Genomic DNA, 20,460 nt, shown 5'->3' on the forward strand with positions numbered 1-20,460 from the left:
TATGTTGTTATCCTACTTGTATATTTTTATGTTATGTTAATGTTCTTATAGTTCTATTAAATTGTAATGTCTAAGTGACAAGTAAATTCAATTATAAATTTTCATGTACATGTATTTTAAATTATAATGTTTATTGACAAGTCCTATGTCATTTTGATGATGTACTACAAGGACGCTAATAAATTGAATTGAATTGAATTATAGAGAAAATACGATTTGACATACAAGTGATCACAGAAGAAAATCTCATTTTAGATTTCCCGACAGTTCATACTGTGTACCACTCTTTTCACAAAACTGGTGACTTTTTGATCGTGTAGCGTTACGGTACCTGCGTGTTGGAGGCTCGCTCGGAGCCAGCCAGGTCGACCATGAAGAGGCGCCCCCTGCGCAGCCTGTGGCGGTGCCCGGCGTCCGCAGAGTGCGTCACGGAGACGCTGAGCAGTGCGTGGGACCGCGAAGACGTCTGGTTGGCCGCAGTCGGCTCCACGGTGCGCTCGCGGTTCCCCTGCTGCAGCAGCGACATCACCTGCACAGCACACAAGCCGACGCCCCAGTCAGCCACGACGACTGACAATCAGGTAGATGCTGTGACTTGGATTACATCCGGGAGAGGTGAAAGTTTCTCGGCTTGGCGCAGCGAGGCGTTGATATCAGTTGTCTTATTGTGTTGTACTATATCGGAACGTAATCCGACATGTTCTGCAGGACTATTCCTGTTATAGGCCAATATCACTACTGACAAGCTTTTCAAAGGTTTTAGAGAAACTAATGCATGCCAGGATAGTTAAGCATCTCAGTGAACACAATATCTTCAGCAAAAGTCTGTTTGGATTTCAGAAAGGTTTGTCAACAGAAGATGCAATATTGGCATTTACTGGCAAACTCTTGGAATCTATCAGCAAAAAATTGAAAGTGTTGGCATATTTTGTGACCTAACAAAAGCATTTGACTGTGTAAATCACCAAATTCTTTTACAAAAACCTGCACATCTCGGTATAAGTGGTGCAGCAGGGAAATGGCTTGACTCATATCTATCAAACAGGAAACAAAAAGTTGTAGTAGATAGTCAAGATGGTGTCCCATTATCTTCAGAATGGGGTACCATCACTTGTGGAGTGCCGCAGGGTTCAGTTCTGGGCCCCCTACTTTTTATTATATTTATAAATGATCTCCCTCTATGTACGGAATATTGTAGGTTCACCATTTTCACTGATGACACTACACTACTTATTGATAATTCAGTAGATAAACTTGAGGTAACAGCAAATGAGGTTTTAAATAAAATGGTGAACTGATTTAACATTAATGGTCTCTCTTTAAATTACTATAAAACAAACTACATTCAGTTCCACAAAACATCCAAAGGTGAGGAAATTATAGTAAAAATAGGTGAGCAGACAATAACCAGGGTAGATTCCTCAAAATACCTAGGCTTGCATATTGATACCAAACTGAATTGGTCAAACCACATCCTGGATCTATGCAAAAGACTAAGTTCAGCAACATACACATTGCGCATTGTTTCTTCTTATAGAAATATGGAAACCATGAAGTCAGCATATTATGGTTACTTTCATGCAATTATGGCATTTGGAATTATATTTTGGGGGAAACAGCCACTGGCTGAAAAAGTACTGTGTGTACAAAAAAGATCCATAAGGATCATGTGTGGAGTCCGTCCTAGAGCCACATGCAGGAATCTTTTTAAGAAGTTTGAAATACTTACATCCACTGTGCAATATATATTCTATTTGATGTGCTTCATAAGGAAAGAAAAATCCATCTTTAAGCTGAATAGTGCATCTCACAGTCACAATAGTAGAAGGAAACATGATATCCACTATCAACAGCCAAATCTAAGTATGTTGGAGAAAGGAGTCCATTGCAGTGGCTGTAAGATTTTTAACGCCCTCCCTTCAAGAATTAAGTGTTTGGTAGATGATGATCTCTTGTTTAAAAAAAACCTTAAGGCAGTTCCTTTTGCAAGGCTCATTTTATACAATAGAAGAGTTCCTGAACTACACTGTTTAACACTTCTTGTATTGTAAATTGCAAATGTTTGCTCAAATTTGTATTTGTAATACCGAATATTTTTATTGTAAACATATATTTTGTAATATTTATTTCTCTGTAACACTTATTATTTTGTAATCTTTATCTATCTCTAAAATGTATTTTTTGTACTGGGACCTAAGTTACTGTTTACTGTTTTTGTTTTGTAATCTCTATCTATCTCAAAAATGTATTTTTTTGTAGTGGGACCTAAGTCACTGTTTACTGTTTTTGTTTTGTTTTATGTATTACCATAAATTCTCACCAAAAGCTTGTAAAATTGACACGTTCCATATCCTGTGATAGTGTCACAACATGGATCACCGGAACAAGAGATAAATAAATAAATAAATAAATAAAATACCGATTTTTTTGGCAGCCGATCAGAGTGAATGAAGTACCTGACCGGATCGGCACACAAGGAAAAAAAAGAGTAAGACACATTTTATTTTATGAACTAACTTGCAAAAACGTTTGTGCCAGTCCTGTTCCCCATTTGTTGAAAGCTGAAATGAATCCATGGACAATTTCAAAAAATAAATCGACTGAATTGTTACTGTGAATGTGATGTGACTACATCATTTTACGTCAGAGTCAAAAGCGAATCAAAGCAATGGATGGAAACCATCTGTACCAAAAGAGGGGAAATCAGCTTTATAATTTAGAAAGAAAATTATCAACATTTCGAGGGCTCCAAAAAGGATTCTCCTTAGACATTACCTTCTAAAAGGAAAACAATAAATGGTGACTACTATGCATGTCTCCTGCGTCAAATTACGGAGCAAATACGTGACAAAATGGGCTGAAATACAAAACAAGAGAAAATGGTCTTTCTTTAGGGCAATGCATCTGAACAAACTTATGTTTTAACATTGAATAAACTGGGTAAGCTTTCAACAAGATAAAACAAGACCATATGTGGCTACTACTAAGCATGTCTTCTGCGTCAAATTACACAGAAAATACGTGACAAAATGGCCTGAAATACAAAACAAGAGAAAATTGTCTTTCTTTGGAGCAATGCATCTGAACAAACTGGTGCTTTAACATTGAATAAACTGAGTAAGCTTTCAACACAATAAAACAAGACCATATGTTGCCTGTGCTGTCCTTACCCACCTCAGTACAGAAGTAAGAGGATGTTGACTCTTGTTCTGGCCAACATGTTCTCCAGATCACTCACTCACTGAAAACGACTGCTGTAAGTGCTGAGAGACTGGTGTGCCACCACTAGCCAGCCACTGTCATTGGTGAACGCACAGTTGGCAGCTGTCTCTACTAAATTCCGCACCCTGCATACCCCGAAAAAACTTTATAAAAATAGTTGTACTCTTCCTACTACTAAGCATGTCTTCTGCGTCAAATTACACAGAAAATACGTGACAAAAATGCGTGACCATCTTCAAATAAAACTTTTTGGCACTCTGCAATATGAACTACATATGTGATGTTTATGCAAATCATTACCATATGCCTTATTGGCATAATGGCATAAGGCGTAGGATGCGTACCAGGACTGTTTTTCCCCTTTGTTTTCCATATGGTTAAGACACTACTGACAAAAAAAAAAAAAAAAAAAAAAAAAAGACCCACTGTATGAACGTGATACTCTGTTGATATACTTGATGCACAGTTCCTTCTTTAATGTCTAAATTCAGAAGCAAATTTTAACGGCAAACAGAGGATAAGAATCTGTTTAATGCTCAGAATATACTGTCACAAAAGCTAAGAATTTAGTAATTTATACAACTGATCTCTGTGTGAAGGCCTGGCTGGGCTCTAAGTGTGTATTTCTGGAGATGTGTTTCTACGTTATGCTACGAGTACTTAAGAAATAGTGTTTGTCTTAGCATATGATATCTGTAATAAGTAAAATTTTATGCAGGAGTGTATTTGTAATTAGTTTCAGTTTAACTAGACTACATTCAAATATAAAGTCATCTATGACCTTGCAATGCTTCTGACAGAGCTGAATAAGAAAAATTTCCCGGTTTATATATTATTTGGCCTCATAAAGGTTATTTGAATGGACCACATAACTCTGCTCAGTAGTGTTGATGGTATCACTCTGTGGTGGATGAAGCATAGATTTAAACAACAAAAAACAGCATTGTCAAAATATAAAGTGTAAATAAAATACAATTCAGTTCAGAACACAATTTAGCTCTAAATATACTTCCACTAAATGTAAATGAAAGTGACCTGCCTTTTACTGTGAACAAGTTTTATTAAATGGAGTTCAAATTAGAGTTCTTTATTATTTGTAATCAATGTACCTTTAATTAAACCATCTTCAAATAAAACTTTTTGGCACTCTGCAATATGAACTACATATGTGATGTTTATGCAAATCATTACCATATGCCTTATTGGCATAATGGCATAAGGTGTAGGATGCGTACCAGGACTGTTTTTCCCCTTTGTTTTCCATATGGCTAAGACACTACTGACAAAAAAAAAAAAAAAAAAAAAAAAAAAAAAAAAAAAAAAAAAAAAAGACCCACTGTATGAACGTGATACTCTGTTGATATACTTGATGCACAGTTCCTTCTTTAATGTCTAAATTCAGAAGCAAATTTTAACGGCAAACAGAGGATAAGAATCTGTTTAATTCTCAGAATATACTGTCACAAAAGCTAAGAATTTAGTAATTTATACAACTGATCTCTGTGTGAAGGCTTGGCTGGGCTCTAAGTGTGTATTTCTGGTGATGTGTTTCTACGTTATGCTACGAGTACTTAAGAAACAGTGTTTGTCTTAGCATATGATATCTGTAATAAGTAAAATTTTATGCAGGAGTGTATTTGTAATTAGTTTCAGTTTAACTAAACTACATTCAAATATAAAGTCATCTATGACCTTGCAATGCTTCTGACAGAGCTGAATAAGAAAAATTTCCCGGTTTATATATTATTTGGCCTCATAAAGATTATTTGAATGGACCACATAACTCTGCTCAGTAGTGTTGATGGTATCACTCTGTGGTGGATGAAGCATAGATTTAAACAACAAAAAACAGCATTGTCAAAATATAAAGTGTAAATAAAATACAATTCAGTTCAGAACACAATTTAGCTCTAAATATACTTCCACTAAATGTAAATGAAAGTGACCTGCCTTTTACTGTGAACAAGTTTTATTAAATGGAGTTCAAATTAGAGTTCTTTATTATTTGTAATCAATGTACCTTTAATTAAACCATCTTCAAATAAAACTTTTTGGCACTCTGCAATATGAACTACATATGTGATGTTTATGCAAATCATTACCATATGCCTTATTGGCATAATGGCATAAGGTGTAGGATGCGTACCAGGACTGTTTTTCCCCTTTGTTTTCCATATGGCTAAGACACTACTGACAAAAAAAAAAAAAAAAAAGACCCACTGTATGAACGTGATACTCTGTTGATATACTTGATGCACAGTTCCTTCTTTAATGTCTAAATTCAGAAGCAAATTTTAACAGCAAACAGAGGATAAGAATCTGTTTAATGCTCAGAATATACTGTCACAAAAGCTAAGAATTTAGTAATTTATACAACTGATCTCTGTGTGAAGGCCTGGCTGGGATCTAAGTGTGTATTTCTGGTGATGTGTTTCTATGTTATGCTACGAGTACTTAAGAAACAGTGTTTGTCTTAGCATATGATATCTGTCACAGTTTTCTTCTTTGAACTGTTTCAGTTTAGTTTGCAGTCATATAGTAAGATAGATATAAAATTATGCAAAGACCCCCCCCCCTTACCAAAACAAATCACATCATAACTTTCATATAATATTCATAGTTCATTGATTCATATGTAAAACTTATGTCTCAGTTAAAGATATGCAAAACATTGTCTCGATATCTGTATGACTTACAAATGGACATGAATGCTAGATGGTACTTATCAGTTTCAGTACACACGGATTCCACACAGAATGAAACAAGACCCAGAAAGTGAATACATGCAACAATACCTGTTTCATTAATTTTCAGGAGCAGAATCCCAAAATGTGCACTAGACTGTATATCAGTGGTGGGACATTTTATCTCTGTTTTGAACTGGCTAGTAGCAAGGATCCTTAATGATGAGTCAGACATACATTAAATATGATACAGTCTCTGCATGGCTAGATTGGCACTGCATATTTTTAGCTCAACAGCCTTAAATGTTCTTTGTATGTGGAACTTTTACTGTGTAAGTCTATAGGGATGACATACTTTGTGTTTCTGTACATTACTATGTCAGTATAGCTGGTAATGTTTTCATCCTGAAAGGTGATAATGGTCAGTCATGTAGTGCTTAGTTTGTGGACTCACATCTTTGACAGCAAATAATTCTGCAAATGACATCACCAACACAATACATCAAACTCAGTGCCACAAAGCTTGTTTTCGATGCTCCATGGAAGCATATTTCTATTCAGCACCTGAGCTCCACTACGTACTGCTTTCTGGATCTCATGGACAGTTTCACATTATCAGTGTTAGTTAAAACCATCCCGAGTTTACCGTGCACTTCCAGGCTCTGGAGGGGCTCTCACAGGTGAGCACAAAATGTGTTCCATGATTCATTCATTCATTCATATATATATTGCATTCCACAAATTTCATCACAAAGGACAGCCCTTGGAGATGTGGAATGAGTTAATTTATCAGTTAAGAGGCACAATTATCCGCAATAAGATACTGCTGTAAATTTTACTATCACCAAATTGTGACCTCTGATAATCTACTCACATTGATAGCTATTAAAATTACATCTAAATTATTTTGTACATATTTATCTATATTAGGAAAAAATAGATACTTTGATAAAATCCACTCCTCCTCTTCCTATACTACTCATCTACTGTTTGTATCTAAAACCTCAAAATTACAAATAACACCATCAGCTGTCTACATCTTGTCAAATTCAAAATCTGTTTAATATAAACATTAGAGTTATGTGGAATTTACACCTTTGAATTCAAGTGGTCTGATAAATTTCAGAAGAAGTGGCTAATGAATTATTCTTGTACTTCGTATCTGAAACTTGGTGATTTTCAATTTCCTGCCCAATGTCTGCCAGTAGGTAACATGCACCAGAATATAAAGCTCCATTTTGAATAATAAATAATGATGCTGTATTGTTGTTTTGAATTACAGAGTTCATTGTGGATTTAACCTTGCTTTTAACCACAAGTACCATCAGCGAGTGTGTGTATGCACAAGTAAGAGTAGGAATCCCCAGATCCCATAGGGGGCTTCAGCAAGATATTTGCTTATTAAATTTATGTTATATCTTTATTCCATGCTTCTTTGATCTCAGTTGCATTGCCCCAAAAAACTATCAGTACGCCGTAGGATAATACAAAGTATGAGGGGTGTTCAAAAGAAAAGGTACAAAACAGCATTGTAGGCATACCTGAAGTTTTCATTCAAAAGTAATCTCTGGAAGCCTGAACACAACTATCCCACTGTTTCACAAGCTGAAGGATTCCCTCTTTGCAGAATTCTTGTGGCTGTGACAGGAGCCAGACTTCCACTGTGTCCTTCAGTTCATCATCCAAGTTGAAGTGCTTCCTTTTAAGATGTCGTCTTAGACCCAAACACATGGAAGCTGCAGGACAACATGTCTGGGCTCCCACTTGAACCTGGCAACAACACTTTGTGTGAGTATGGAGACATGTGCATGTGCAGCACTGTGGAGCAGAATCACTCCTTCTGTGAGCATCCCAGACCATTTGCTCTTGACGGACTTGTGTAGCTATGACCATGCTTATGCTTGGTAATGGTGTTAGCCCTTCTCTATATATTCACCCTTCGGTGCAACACATGTTCTCAACATTAGATGATTTGCTGGATGTCTTGGTCATAAAAGTCTGTATTTTGCCTGTTCAGGCAACAGTCCACCTCAAAAATAACCTCATCTTTCTGGAAATGATTGTCTTACTATGGTTTCTTCTTCCAGGGGTAGAGAAAGAAGTATCTGCATGCCAGATGAAGAAAATGCAGAAAGTGAGGCAAAATTGTACAGCTGAAAGCTGCAATATATGCCACAGCATCCTATGCTGAATGAGCTGGGGTGCTGTCATGGATCTAAAACATCCCGTTCGACAGGTTTCTGTTACCCTGTTTCTCAAAAGCCTCCTGTAATCTCTTCAGGGGAAATGTTAGTATGCTACTGTGACAGTTTGCCAATTATGAGTGTAATCAGTAGCAACATACGATGGCAGCCTAAAAAAACTCTCAGCTTCATTATCATCATCATCAGCAGCAGCAGCAGCATCAGCATCCTGCTCAATTGTGGTTGGGTTTTCATATTTTTCCATGGTGGTGTAACAAGTGAGAAATAGTGGCTCCAAAGTCAGGAAAGCCAAAAACAGGTGGGGGACCTGTGTGCTGAACCCTTCGTACCATAACTAATGATGCCATAGCAGAGGGTGACAAGGCAGTTGATCAGTCCCAATTGGCACATGAAGACCAGAATGCAGATCTTAGCTTGCTTTTGCTTGAATCCACATGTTTCCATAGCTTGGTTTGATCCTTTGTCTTAGTTCATAGTGTGCAGTCAGCATTCATACCACAGTGATTAGGTGGGTAAATAAGTCATCTGGACTGGCCTGGCTCAGTGGCAACATTTATGCTGCTGCCTCAGTTCAGCATGCTTATTAAATAACTGTGGGCAGTCATGGAACCCAGAAGATGGTGACCATTTTTATGTTTACAATTTCTTGTAAGATGTCCAAAACTAATCCATGAGTTATATTCATCTTGTCCACTACTACCCCGACTGAGCTACACTGGTCGTTGAGCACCACAGCCTCCCCTATTCTTGTGATACAAGTTTCTTCATGGCGAGATAGTCTGCTAATTCATTCTTAATTGTTACTTATCTTCCCTTGTACAATGCCATATGATATTTGCATTCCATTTTAAATGTATCCGTGTCCTAACTTGTAAATGGGAGACTGAAATCTTCCCCTATCACTATAGCATCTCAAATAATGTATGTACAATATTTTAGAAGTTTTCATTGTTGTGTTCAATCACTTCAATAATTATTTTAGGTTGCTTGTGTAAAAACATTCAGTGCCTATTTTAGGCCCACTGTTGATGCTTATCTTTTCCCAGCTCGTCTCCTGATCTTATTCAATTTATCTGACAGGAACTCTGGTGCAGGAGGCTTGAAAAATGAAACACGTTGCTAGTGACTGAAGTTAACACAAATTTTATTGCTGACAATGGAATGTATAGAAAGATCACATACACACAATATAATTGTTCACAGTAAACTAAGGCCAGGTAGAGTCACAAAGATATTCCCTGATTAATATTGCAGGGAAGGCTGACTAATATCACTGCCAAAGAGTTTTACTTGCATGATACTTTGTTCTGTTGATAACAAGGTTCCCACAGAGACATGCCCCTCCCCTTACAGTGTGGAGTGTTGGCAAAAGAAGAAAAGGAGGCCAACTTAAGAACCAGCCACCCGCCTGTTTTCTGTGCAGTTGCATACGACCAGACACGCCATGGCAGGCTGCAAGGTAGGAGATGGCTGGACCATTTCTCGGTGAAGAACCACAGTGATGATGCTCCCTCCCATCTTATTTAGCCCTGTTGATACTGACTAAGGTAGTGTGGAGCTTGTCAGATGCAGCCTTAGCAAGATTTCTGGTTGATGTGTAGGTGCACAAGTTGGGCAGCAGAATTGTTGCTTGTGGCTGTGATGAACGACATGGTGCATTGACATCTATCTCCATTGTGTTTTGCCTTCTGTCCAAGTGGTGCCTGTATCCCCAATGCTGGATGTGCAGATTTAAGTCTGCCATTTACAAGTTAGGACATGGGTACATTTAAAATGGAAGGCAAACCCACTGGTTTGAGGTAATGCACAGAGACAATGGGACTGGTATGATGGTAATTTTGTGCACTGTGTTGTTTCTGATGCCTTTCTGTTTATACATAACACACATTGCATAGACAAAACAGGCAGCACACGTAACTGTGCATGCACACTGGTAGAACAGTTCACCCAACTCATCTTTAGTGAGTCGCATGGCACAGTATGCACCAACTGTCCATATGTATAGTCTGTTGGCATTGTGGCAGGTACTGTCTCATTCATACCAGGAATTTACAGATGGTGGTGCAGTTCCTGTTTTAATTGCCATATATAAGATTGTATAGCATCCATTTTCCCACCTGAAGAACATGCCTGAGCTTTCAATTTTAAATTCTTGTTGTGTAGCCTGTGTATTTTCTTTTCTTCTTCTTCTTCATAATTCTTCATCACTGCTTGTACTTTGGACTCCAAAGCCTGATGGTCATTAACTAGTTGTAGGCAAATATCATATGTAAGGCATGAAGGGGGTTGTACTGGAATAGTCCCCTCCTAAGCTGTGTATGAATGTGCCATTGACCTGTCAGTGAATACTGGTTGCTGACTCTCCACTGTTGGTTTGCCTAAGGATTCCTGTTGTTAGGTAAGGCAGAAAGTGAAATCAACGTAACAAATCTGCAACCAAGATCATTTTGTGAGAATCTGTGAACACAAACAGTCATGTGAATTTCTTGTAGAAACTGAAGTCCACATTGTGCCTTACAGATGCAAAGTGCTTTGTATGGTGTCATTTGCTTCAAGCAGTTGGATAACAGATGTCATATGTTGCATTTGTGGCAGTTCTCTAGGAATGGTGCTCACTGCAGAGCCAGTTCCTATAAGAAAGATTTGATTTGTCTCATTGTCTAATGCATACATGTTGACCACTGTCACTTGCAGATGGGGCATGACTAATTTCATCCAGCTGCTTGAGCCCTAGGTGGCTTTGTTGTGTGTCTGAATGATTGCATAGTGTAGAGCAGTTGTGTGCTCAGTTGTCAAAATGTGAGTGAAACCAGAACAGCTGCAACTGCACCCCTCTCTTCTGTAAGGAATGTTAGTGTCAGGCATGAGTGTGACATTTTCCACTATCTAGTCACCATTCATGGCATAGTCACTCATGATGTCACTCACAAAAGTATACATAAATGCTTGGGTCTTGCTGTCTCCTTGTTGTTGCAACCAGCATGGTGCACCAGGAAGGTGCTGATGACATTCATTGTTGTATGTCATATCCAAGTATTGTCATTGCTGTGGGATTCCAAAAAGTCATTTAGCCAGAAATTTTTTCTCTCTCATATGATATTCACTGAAATCTTTGTTGACTGCATCTGAGGTGGTAATTTAATTAACCAGAGCAACAAGAGTATGCTGTCTGGCATGAGAGTCAGGTTTATTGATTCACAGAGATGTTTCCACAGCTGAGTTGGTGTCCTGCTGCCTGGTTTGTCCTCATAACTTAGTTGTAGCTCTTGCTCTAATGTCTTGGTCAGTTGGTGGAGCAATGCTGGACTATCAGTGACAAAGTTGCCTTCAGCCAAAGGTGAGCAGGGTCTTGCACTTGAAAGTATGATTGATGATTCCATAACTTTAAAGTACAAATTTGATGGTCATGAACACAGTCAGTAGCTTAGGTTGAGAACTCAGTCATATATGTGCTCCACAGAAATCCTGTTGGTATGTACTGAAATGTTTGATCCAAAATTGATGGCAGATGAGGTCCCATAGGCTTTCCACAGTGCAGGTGGAAAACCAAGTCTATGACACCCAGATGGCTAGGTCCTGCATTAGATTATGAACATATTTATCTAGATGATTCCTGATGTGGATGGATGAGTAAAATCATACAAGGTGTTGTAATGTAGAAAAGAATTGGTTGCCTGAATACTGCCTTGTTGATGTGAGACAAGGTATGCCTCATCATCAAAACCATTGTGGAGTTCTAATTGTTTTACAGATTGTTCATGCACATATTCACTATTGTTCACTGTTGATGGTAAGACATGGTAGATGGTCATTTTTATGTTTCACACAAATCTTAAGCTTATCAGGATGGAAGAGAACATTGTGCAGTTAAAACTGCAGATCAAGAGTCACTTGTCTATGGTCTTTTGACGTTCTTGAGGATGTTCACTTTGAAACTGGTATCAGCAAGCCTGATACAGTTGTGGCAACAATGAGTACCAAAGTACAAAGGACAACTAAAACAGGCAAAAAGATATATATGTTCAGTAACCTAGACAAAAAGTCATCAGTGTCGTATCTCAATGAGGAACTTGAAACTTTCAGCACAGGCCAGGAGCATGTGAAGGAACTCTGTCTCAAGTTGAAAAGAATAGTTGACCTCACACTGGATAGATATGTACACAGTAGAACAGTTCACAATGGGAGGCAACCTCCATGATATGGAGTCATTGTAAAGAAACTTCTAAAGAAACAGAGATTCCTGCATTATGAGTGTAAAAAAAGTGTAGGGCTGCAGATAGAGAGATGCTGAATGAAATGTATTAGGCTGCACAAAATCCAAATAAATTCTGGTTGTATGTAAAGGCTGTTAGTGGCACCAAATTTAGTGTCCAGTCCCTAGTGAACAGACCATATCTGAAATTGGTGGTAACAAAGCAAAATCTGAAATGCTTAACTCCATTTTCAAATGTTCCTTTACAAAGGAAAACCCAGGAGAACTGCCACAATTTAATCCTTGTACAACTGAAAAGATGAATGAAATAAGTATTAGTGCCAGGGGTGTTGAGAAACAGCTGAAATCATTAAATCTGAACAAAGCTCCAGGCCATGGTGGAATCCTTGTTAGGCTCTATACTGAATTTGCAGCTGAGTTAGACCCTCTTCTAACTATAATCTATACCGAGCGGGGTGGCACAGTGGTTAGACACTGGACTCGCATTCGGGAGGACGATGGTTCAATCCCACGTCCGGCCATCCTGATTTAGGTTTTCCGTGATTTCCCTAAATCACTCCAGGTAAATGCTGGGATGGTTCCTCTGAAAGGGCACGGCCGCCTTCCTTCCCAATCCTTCCCTAATCTGATGAGACCGATGACCACGCTGTCTGGTCTCCTTCCCCAAATCAACCAACCAACCTAACTATAATCTATCCTAGGTCCATTGAACAAAACATTGTGCCCAATTCTTGGAGGTCACACCTGTATACAAGAAGGGTAGTAGAAGTGATCCATAAAACTACCATCCAATATCTGTGGTGTTGGTTTGTTAAAGAATCTTGGAACATATTCTGAGCTCAAACATAATGAGGTGTCTTGAACAGAATGACATTCTCAGTGCCAATCAATATAGATTTTGAAAAAATTGATCATGTGGAAGCAACTCGCACTTTCCTCACATGCAGTGTTTCTTGATTTCCAAAAAGGTTCTGACTCAGTACCACACCTATGCTTATTGCCAAAAAAGTCATGATCATATGGGGTATCAAGTGAAATCTGTGACTGGATTGAGGACTTTTTGGTAGGGAGGACACAGTATGTTATCTTGGATGGAGAATCATCATGAGATGCAAAAGTAACTTCATGTGCACCCCAGGTATGTGCGTTGTGTCTCTTGCTGTTCATGCTGTACATGGATGACCTTGCAGACAATATTCATTGTAAAACAGGCTTTTTGCAGATGATGCAATTAGCCATAACAAAGTACTGTGTGAGAGAAGCTGCATAAATATTCAGTCAGATTCAACATGGTGCAGAGATTGGCAACTTGCTGTAAACGTTCAGAAATGTAAAATTGTGCACTTTATGAATGAAAAAACATGGCATCCTTTGACTACAATATCAATGAGTCACTGTTGGAATCAATCAACTCAAACAAATATCTGGGTGTAACACCTTGGTGGGATATGAAATGGAATGATCCTATGTGATCAGTCATGGGTAAAGCAGGTGGTAGATTTTGGTTTATTGGTAGAATACTGGGGAAGTGCAATCAGTCTACAAAATGGGTTGCTTACAAATCACTCATATGACCCATCTAGAATATTGCTCAACTTGTGGGACCCATACCAGATAGGGCTACCAGTGGATAGTGAAGGTATACAGAGAAGGGCAGCATGAATGGTCACAGGTTTGTTAAATCCATAGGAGAATGTCATAGAGATACTGAAGGAATTGAACTGGCAGACTGTTGAAGACAGACATAAACTATCCTTAGAAAATCTATTAACAAAGTTTCAAGAACCAGCTTTAAATGATTACTATAGGGACATACTACAACCCCCTATGTATTGCTCACGTAGGGGTTGTGACGATAAAGTTAGAATAATTACTGCACACACAGAGATACTCAAATAATCATTCTTCCCACACTCCATATGTGAATGGAATAGGAAAAAACCCTGATGACTGGTACAATGGGATGTATCCTCTGCCAGGAACAAGGGCACTCATACCCAAGGCCAAGAGGGGCCACTCGTCCCCATCTCCTAGCTCTCAGGGAAAGGAAATAATATAGTGTAGTTAGGTGTTTTTATTTCAAGAAAATTATTTAAAAGTTAGTATTATGTAGATTTTGAATAGGCTGGAACTGGAACTTTTAATGGTTACTTCCAAAACATTAAAAATACTCCATACTCTCAGCTCTAGACCTCCCCCCCCCCCCCCCTCATAAAACTATTGTATGGGTCTCTTGGCTGTGAGCACTTGTTCATCTTTGCTCCTGTGAAACAAATTTCTTCTACTGATCAAGTGCTCATAGCTCTTAAGGTATGCATTTTAGAGCCCATGTTTACTATGCTTTTTTCCATTGAATGATCATTCCTGTCACATACTTGATTACCAAACAATCCTCCTGAAACACTTTGTATAATAATTATGAAGAAAAGACAGATGAATCCAAATAAAAATTAACATTAAGTATCAAATATTTTATTAAGTTATTGTGGAATTCATTTCAGTGTTGTTGTCAATTTATCTCATCTGTCATTAGTTTATACAAACCATTTTCTCCAATAGCTCCTTAGTTAAATTTGTGGAACAACAATATACTAGTAATTGAACTAAAAAAAAAAAATAATCCAGGAATCTTCTACCCATGTTCAAAGTTCAGTTATGTTGAAATCTGGGTAGGCAACAAAAGTAGTATTGTAGGTTATATGTTAGTCACCAGTCTACCAATTCCCATTTGTCAGTGTGCAGCTTGTCATTTGGTTAGGTAAGTCAAAGAACAGGTGGACTCTTTTGTGTAGAGCTGACATCTTGAAAAGCCTTACAATAAATTATTAATCAGTGTCCTAGCACCATGCAAATACAGAATGACTGAACCAAGAGTCTGGCTTCAAAACTTCATTCATGTTGGAATTGTTGTGAAAGGTGTGCTCCTTACTAAGCCAGGCATTTTAGTCAGAAGTGTCACTAGTTTGATATCAGGGATATCCTGCAAGAAAGAATACATGGGAGACTAATGTGACAACCAAAGCCAATAGTAATGTTCAGTATACAATGCCCTGTATTGTATGCACTTTTTTTCATATAATCTGCATGCTCCATGTAGTGCTGTTGCAATGTACACATACACAAGTATATTTAATCCATCTGCAATTAAAAATAGTGTATTTAGCTGTTGGTTTCTTTATTAAGTTGTAGGTTTTATCTTATTTTTTCTGATTTCATTAACGTCTTCTGCCTTACACCACACTGAAAATGTTTATGGTAGACATATCAAGTTTTTTCATCCCATCATTTGTTTTCTTCTGTACCACAAAAAATCCATCTGAGTTGATTTTCTTAGAAAAGTATGCTTTCCTCTACCATCTATCTGGAAGCCTTTGTTTATTACTCTTTTATCTTTAGTCTAAGGTGGAATTCTGCATCTCTAAGCATCCTGATAATAACATTGACTTGAGTAGTCCCCTTCCTGAGGTTCCATATAGCGGACTATTTTACACCTTGATTATTTTACCAAAGTTAATGCTACCATCATTAAAGAATGCAGTAGAGCTGTATGTCCTCAGAAAATAGTTTCCCTTAGTTTCAGCAGTGCCACAATATCATAACAAGGTGAAGTAAAGGCCAGCTCAGTCGGTCATATAGATTTTCACTCCTGCAGTTATTGAAAAGGCTGTTGCCTTTCTTTATGGACCATATGATAGTCTAGTCTCTCCACAGATGGTCCTCAAATATGACTGCACCAGCTGTACTGCTATATGTATTGCTGAGATATGTAAGCTAAGCCACCCTGTCACCATGGTGAAGTTCATGTCTTTTATTTTTATTTTTATTGTTATTATTATTATTAGCTAGTGCCAAAAATTCATCAGCACTAGAGAATAATTAGCACTAAATTACAATCATGATTTTTCTATCTGAATATCATTTGCCAGTATAAATGACACATGATAAATAAAACACTATGATCTATACTCTTGCTTAAAAACATTCAAATGGCAGCCACACAACTTAAGTTAATTAAAAGCTCTACCAACTACTACAACTGAAAATATTTAGTAATATATTATATAGATTGAGACACGAGTTGGGGAGTACCTATAAATATTTACCATAGATCTTTCAGTACTATACATTTCTTTATGCTCTAATATTACTTCTCTTCTAGGTGAATCACAGGAAACAACAGGCTATACAAAATAGTCAAATGGGTGGCCAGACAATGATGGTGGTGATGAGAAACATGTAAGCTACATAAGAGGACCCCTATTCTGATATGAAGGTTCCATTCATTCATGAACTTAGGTTGTAATAAGCACTAAAAAGCTAACTTACAACATTTTACTTACTTTCAAATAGGAACAGAAATAAACTATGTGTGTAATAATGGTATTCATAATTTACTTTTATATGGACACATATGTATATATAAACTACATAACAATGAAAAGTGGTTAATGTGAGATTGAGTGTTACATAAAGATACGTGTGTGTGAATGTCATTTGAAAATGCTGTGATGAGCACTGGCAGTAAAAGTTTCTATTCATGGTCATTTTTATACATGGTGAATTACATCTTGCAACATATATAAACAAAATTTACGAAAATGTGTGCTAGATCAATTGAAGATAATGAGAAAGTGTAGACATACAGGGTGTTTCACAATACCTATTACAGCCTCTCACTTCACACTACACACACAGCAGAAATGATTATCTTTGATCAATGTGCTCTATAAGAGCCCATGGCATGGGAATGTTTTAAGTACTTGTTATTGGGTTCTCTTCTGGGTGATAAAGGGCATCCTCTTCCAAGTCAATGGTGCAGCATGTCTGTGGTGCACCACAGGCAACCCTCCTAGTTGAGAATTTACCAGTTTGTCACAGACATTGTTGTAGGTTAATGAAAATGGTATGTGATGTCATAACTCCACCAGGGACTGATGACAGTTTCCTGTTCTCAATTAGTGTGCATGCTGTGAAGTGGGAGATTTAAGAAGGGACTCCATCTTCAAAGTCATTTTATATGCAAATGATGTATTTCTGGACAGGGCTCCTTATCCAAACCTGGTCTACTAAGTGCCCTCTACAAACACTAAAAGCTTGTAATACAAATTGTAAAACATTTTGTATTTCTTCTCAAGAATAATACATAATATCCTGTATGTGTTTCTTGCCTCACAGAAAATACAAGTATTTAATTTATTTTTCTTGTTGTACTTGAGAGTTGATTAAAAGATTTTTATACACAGAAAGATATGTACAAAACTAGCATCTCTTGTAGTGCCAAAAGGAACAAAGTTATGCTGCTTCACACATTTTTAAAATTACTTCAGACTCTGTTATTCTGTATATATAAACAGACGTTTTTAAATTTGCAATGCTATTGTACTTCAATGTAAGGCAATGAAATACTGTATGTAGACTCGAATACTTTATAAATTAAGAAATTTACTGTGCTTCAACCTCAGTCTACCATATATTAGGCAGAAAGGCCACAATGAACGTTTTTAAAAATTGTTATTTACTTTTAAACCTGTGGAAAGTTGATAGCTTTCTCCTGAGCTAGATAGTAAATATAGGATCTAACTGTATGTGTTTATACCAGAAATATGAACAAATGTAGCTTTGAGATAAAGTTTGCTGTGGTATCTCTTTGCTCCATAAATATTTTCCTTTAAGTCTGGTCAATTTAAGGAATCAATATTATGGCATATATTCAGATATTTTGTACATCAGTAAACTGCTTTCTTTCATCTTCCAGATTAGCAAACATTTTTTAATGTTTGACTAATCTAATGATAGATGAAAGAAAACATGATTAGTCCATTAAGAGTGCATTTTATTTTCTCATGCAGGACTATATTTTTTACATAAAATGTGTCCACAACATTAAATCAGTGCAGCACAGTATCTCTGTATTAGTCAGTTTGTCCAGATCCATGACAAAGGAGCCTGTGTACCTGACAGGCAAGTAGACTGCAGCTCAGTCCTGTGAAGCATATTTTTTCTCAGTGCGAAGCCTAAGAGATGGGCCACTCAGCCTCATGAGTGCAACTGATGAGCTGCTTATAGAAGCTTTGGTTTTGAAAATTCACACTAAGGGCCAAGAGATGAGTGTTCATATTACATGACCCTCTAATACTACCATACAGTAATGTTATAAGCAGAATCTGAAGCAATGCCCAGTGAGAAAATGTTCAATAATGATTACATCACAACCCAGTTTGGTTTAACTGTTCATTTAGTACTGTTTGATCTTTATGTAAAAGTGGGAACAAGAATTTAATTTTTCGAAAGGGTTCCTAATGTAATGATAATCAAACATATAATCATATCTCAAAAAACTACATTAATATGGTGGAGTACAGTACCCACTTGGACAGCTGTGTACATTAGCATCCCACATCTGGGATTTGAGCAGGTGTGGCACCCATGGATCAAGTCCAGTCAGTGAATTAAAAATGCGAGCTGATGTGCCAGCTATAGATAGTTTTCCACAGCTGAGTAAGTGAATATCCAACTAAGTACACAATTCACAAGCATTTATAAACCTGGGATAGCACTAGATACAGTCAGTTGGGGTATACAAATTCCATCCTGGGAAAGGGGGGGGGGGCAGGGAGGTGACAGGAAGGGTATGGGCAATCATTCACTGTTAACATTGCCACATCCAATAACTAACATGCTGACTCTCTGTTAAAAAGTTTTCAAGCATGTCCAAAAGGCACTTTTATTTCTCACATTTAGTAGTCTTTTGTGAACATTTTGTGTTAATGTAATTCATGACTAAAGAAGAATTACAAAAGTTTCTCATTTCCTGATGAATTAAAAGAAAAAGAGGATGGAGGGAAGGTTGACGTATAATGACACTTCCTTAAAATTGTATCCATATTATGTGAATCATTGCAGAAGATTATCACTATATAATGAACTGCAGAGATGTCTAGAATGTAACACAAACATTGGTACGTGATTTAATGATTAAGAACTATATGCTACTAACACTCATAGTATTGGCAAGGGAAGAAAATTTCTTGCATGATGAGAATCTATTTGGTTACCTTTATAGTCAAGTATTGCTGCAGTATGGCAGCTTTTGACACTGCCCACATAGGCATATATTCAAATTGGTTAACTGAATTTTCTCATTTTGAGAGAACTGAAGGATGATCTGTTTAATTGTTGAAAAGCATTCAACAGCTAAGATTGCAAAAAATATTTCTTTATTGAAGACAACCAGTTTCAACAGATAATGCTGTCGTCTTCAGGTCTTAAAATCTTTTTGTTGTAAAAAATGTTCATTTTACATTGACCTCACACACAAGATGTCAAGTGGATAAAAATTGCACATTATAAAATGTTTGTCATCAATAAAATATGTGTGTGTGCGCAACAGGATATGTCCATATACATTTTGCTCATAGTAGCTTTTCCAGCATATGTAAACAGTTGGGTTACTCTGTACCATGTTTGCATGATGCCATGAGCAACTGTGTGCAATATGTATGTGGACATAGCCTATTGCACATGGTGCATTATGTTTTTAAATATTTTAGTTATCACAGACCTTTTCTGCTATTTCTGTCCACTTGACATCTTGTTTGTGAAGTCAGCATAAAATGAACATATTTTAAAACAAAAAGATTTTAAGACCTGAAGATGACAGTATAGTCTACTGAAACTGGTTGTCCTAAATAAAGAAATATTTTATTTGATCTTGGTTATTGAATGGTTTTTTAAAGTGGTTAATAATTAAAATTTAAGTTACTGAAGATTACTGACTGCTCTGAAAATGAAATATTTGAATTTCTTATGCATATTATTCCATAATATATTTGTAACCATATAAAAGTGCAGATGTATTCCACATGGAGAAATGAATCCCATTAAACTGTGAAAGATTCACTATGTGAGACCATGCCACCACTTACAGGGTGTTTCAAAAAGGACTTTACAACTTTGGAAAGTCATAGAAATTAATTCATAGTACCTACAGAGGTGATTGTAGTGTCAATTTTCAGGGAAATACATCAAGTTTTGTCTTGCATAGTTCACTAGTGCTGAATTGCACTGTAAGAGGCAATAGTGGTAGTTGCATTAAAGGTGGCTTCCTTCACTGGACCCGAGCATACTAGCTGTGTTT

At 37.2% G+C, this 20,460-nt stretch overlaps 1 protein-coding gene across 1 annotated transcript in view; it reads right to left on the reverse strand.

Annotated features, from left to right (window-relative positions):
* LOC126235237 (kinesin-like protein KIF19) overlaps positions 1–20,460 on the reverse strand; it is a 605,478-nt gene that overhangs the window by 194,367 nt on the left and 390,651 nt on the right. Inside the window, exon 5 of the mRNA XM_049943969.1 lies at positions 332–529. Coding sequence (XP_049799926.1) covers positions 332–529 — 198 coding nt within the window. The remainder of the gene's footprint in view (positions 1–331; positions 530–20,460) is intronic.

The sequence above is a fragment of the Schistocerca nitens genome, chromosome 2, assembly GCF_023898315.1.
Source record: "Schistocerca nitens isolate TAMUIC-IGC-003100 chromosome 2, iqSchNite1.1, whole genome shotgun sequence".
In the NCBI taxonomy this organism is placed as follows: domain Eukaryota; kingdom Metazoa; phylum Arthropoda; class Insecta; order Orthoptera; family Acrididae; genus Schistocerca; species Schistocerca nitens.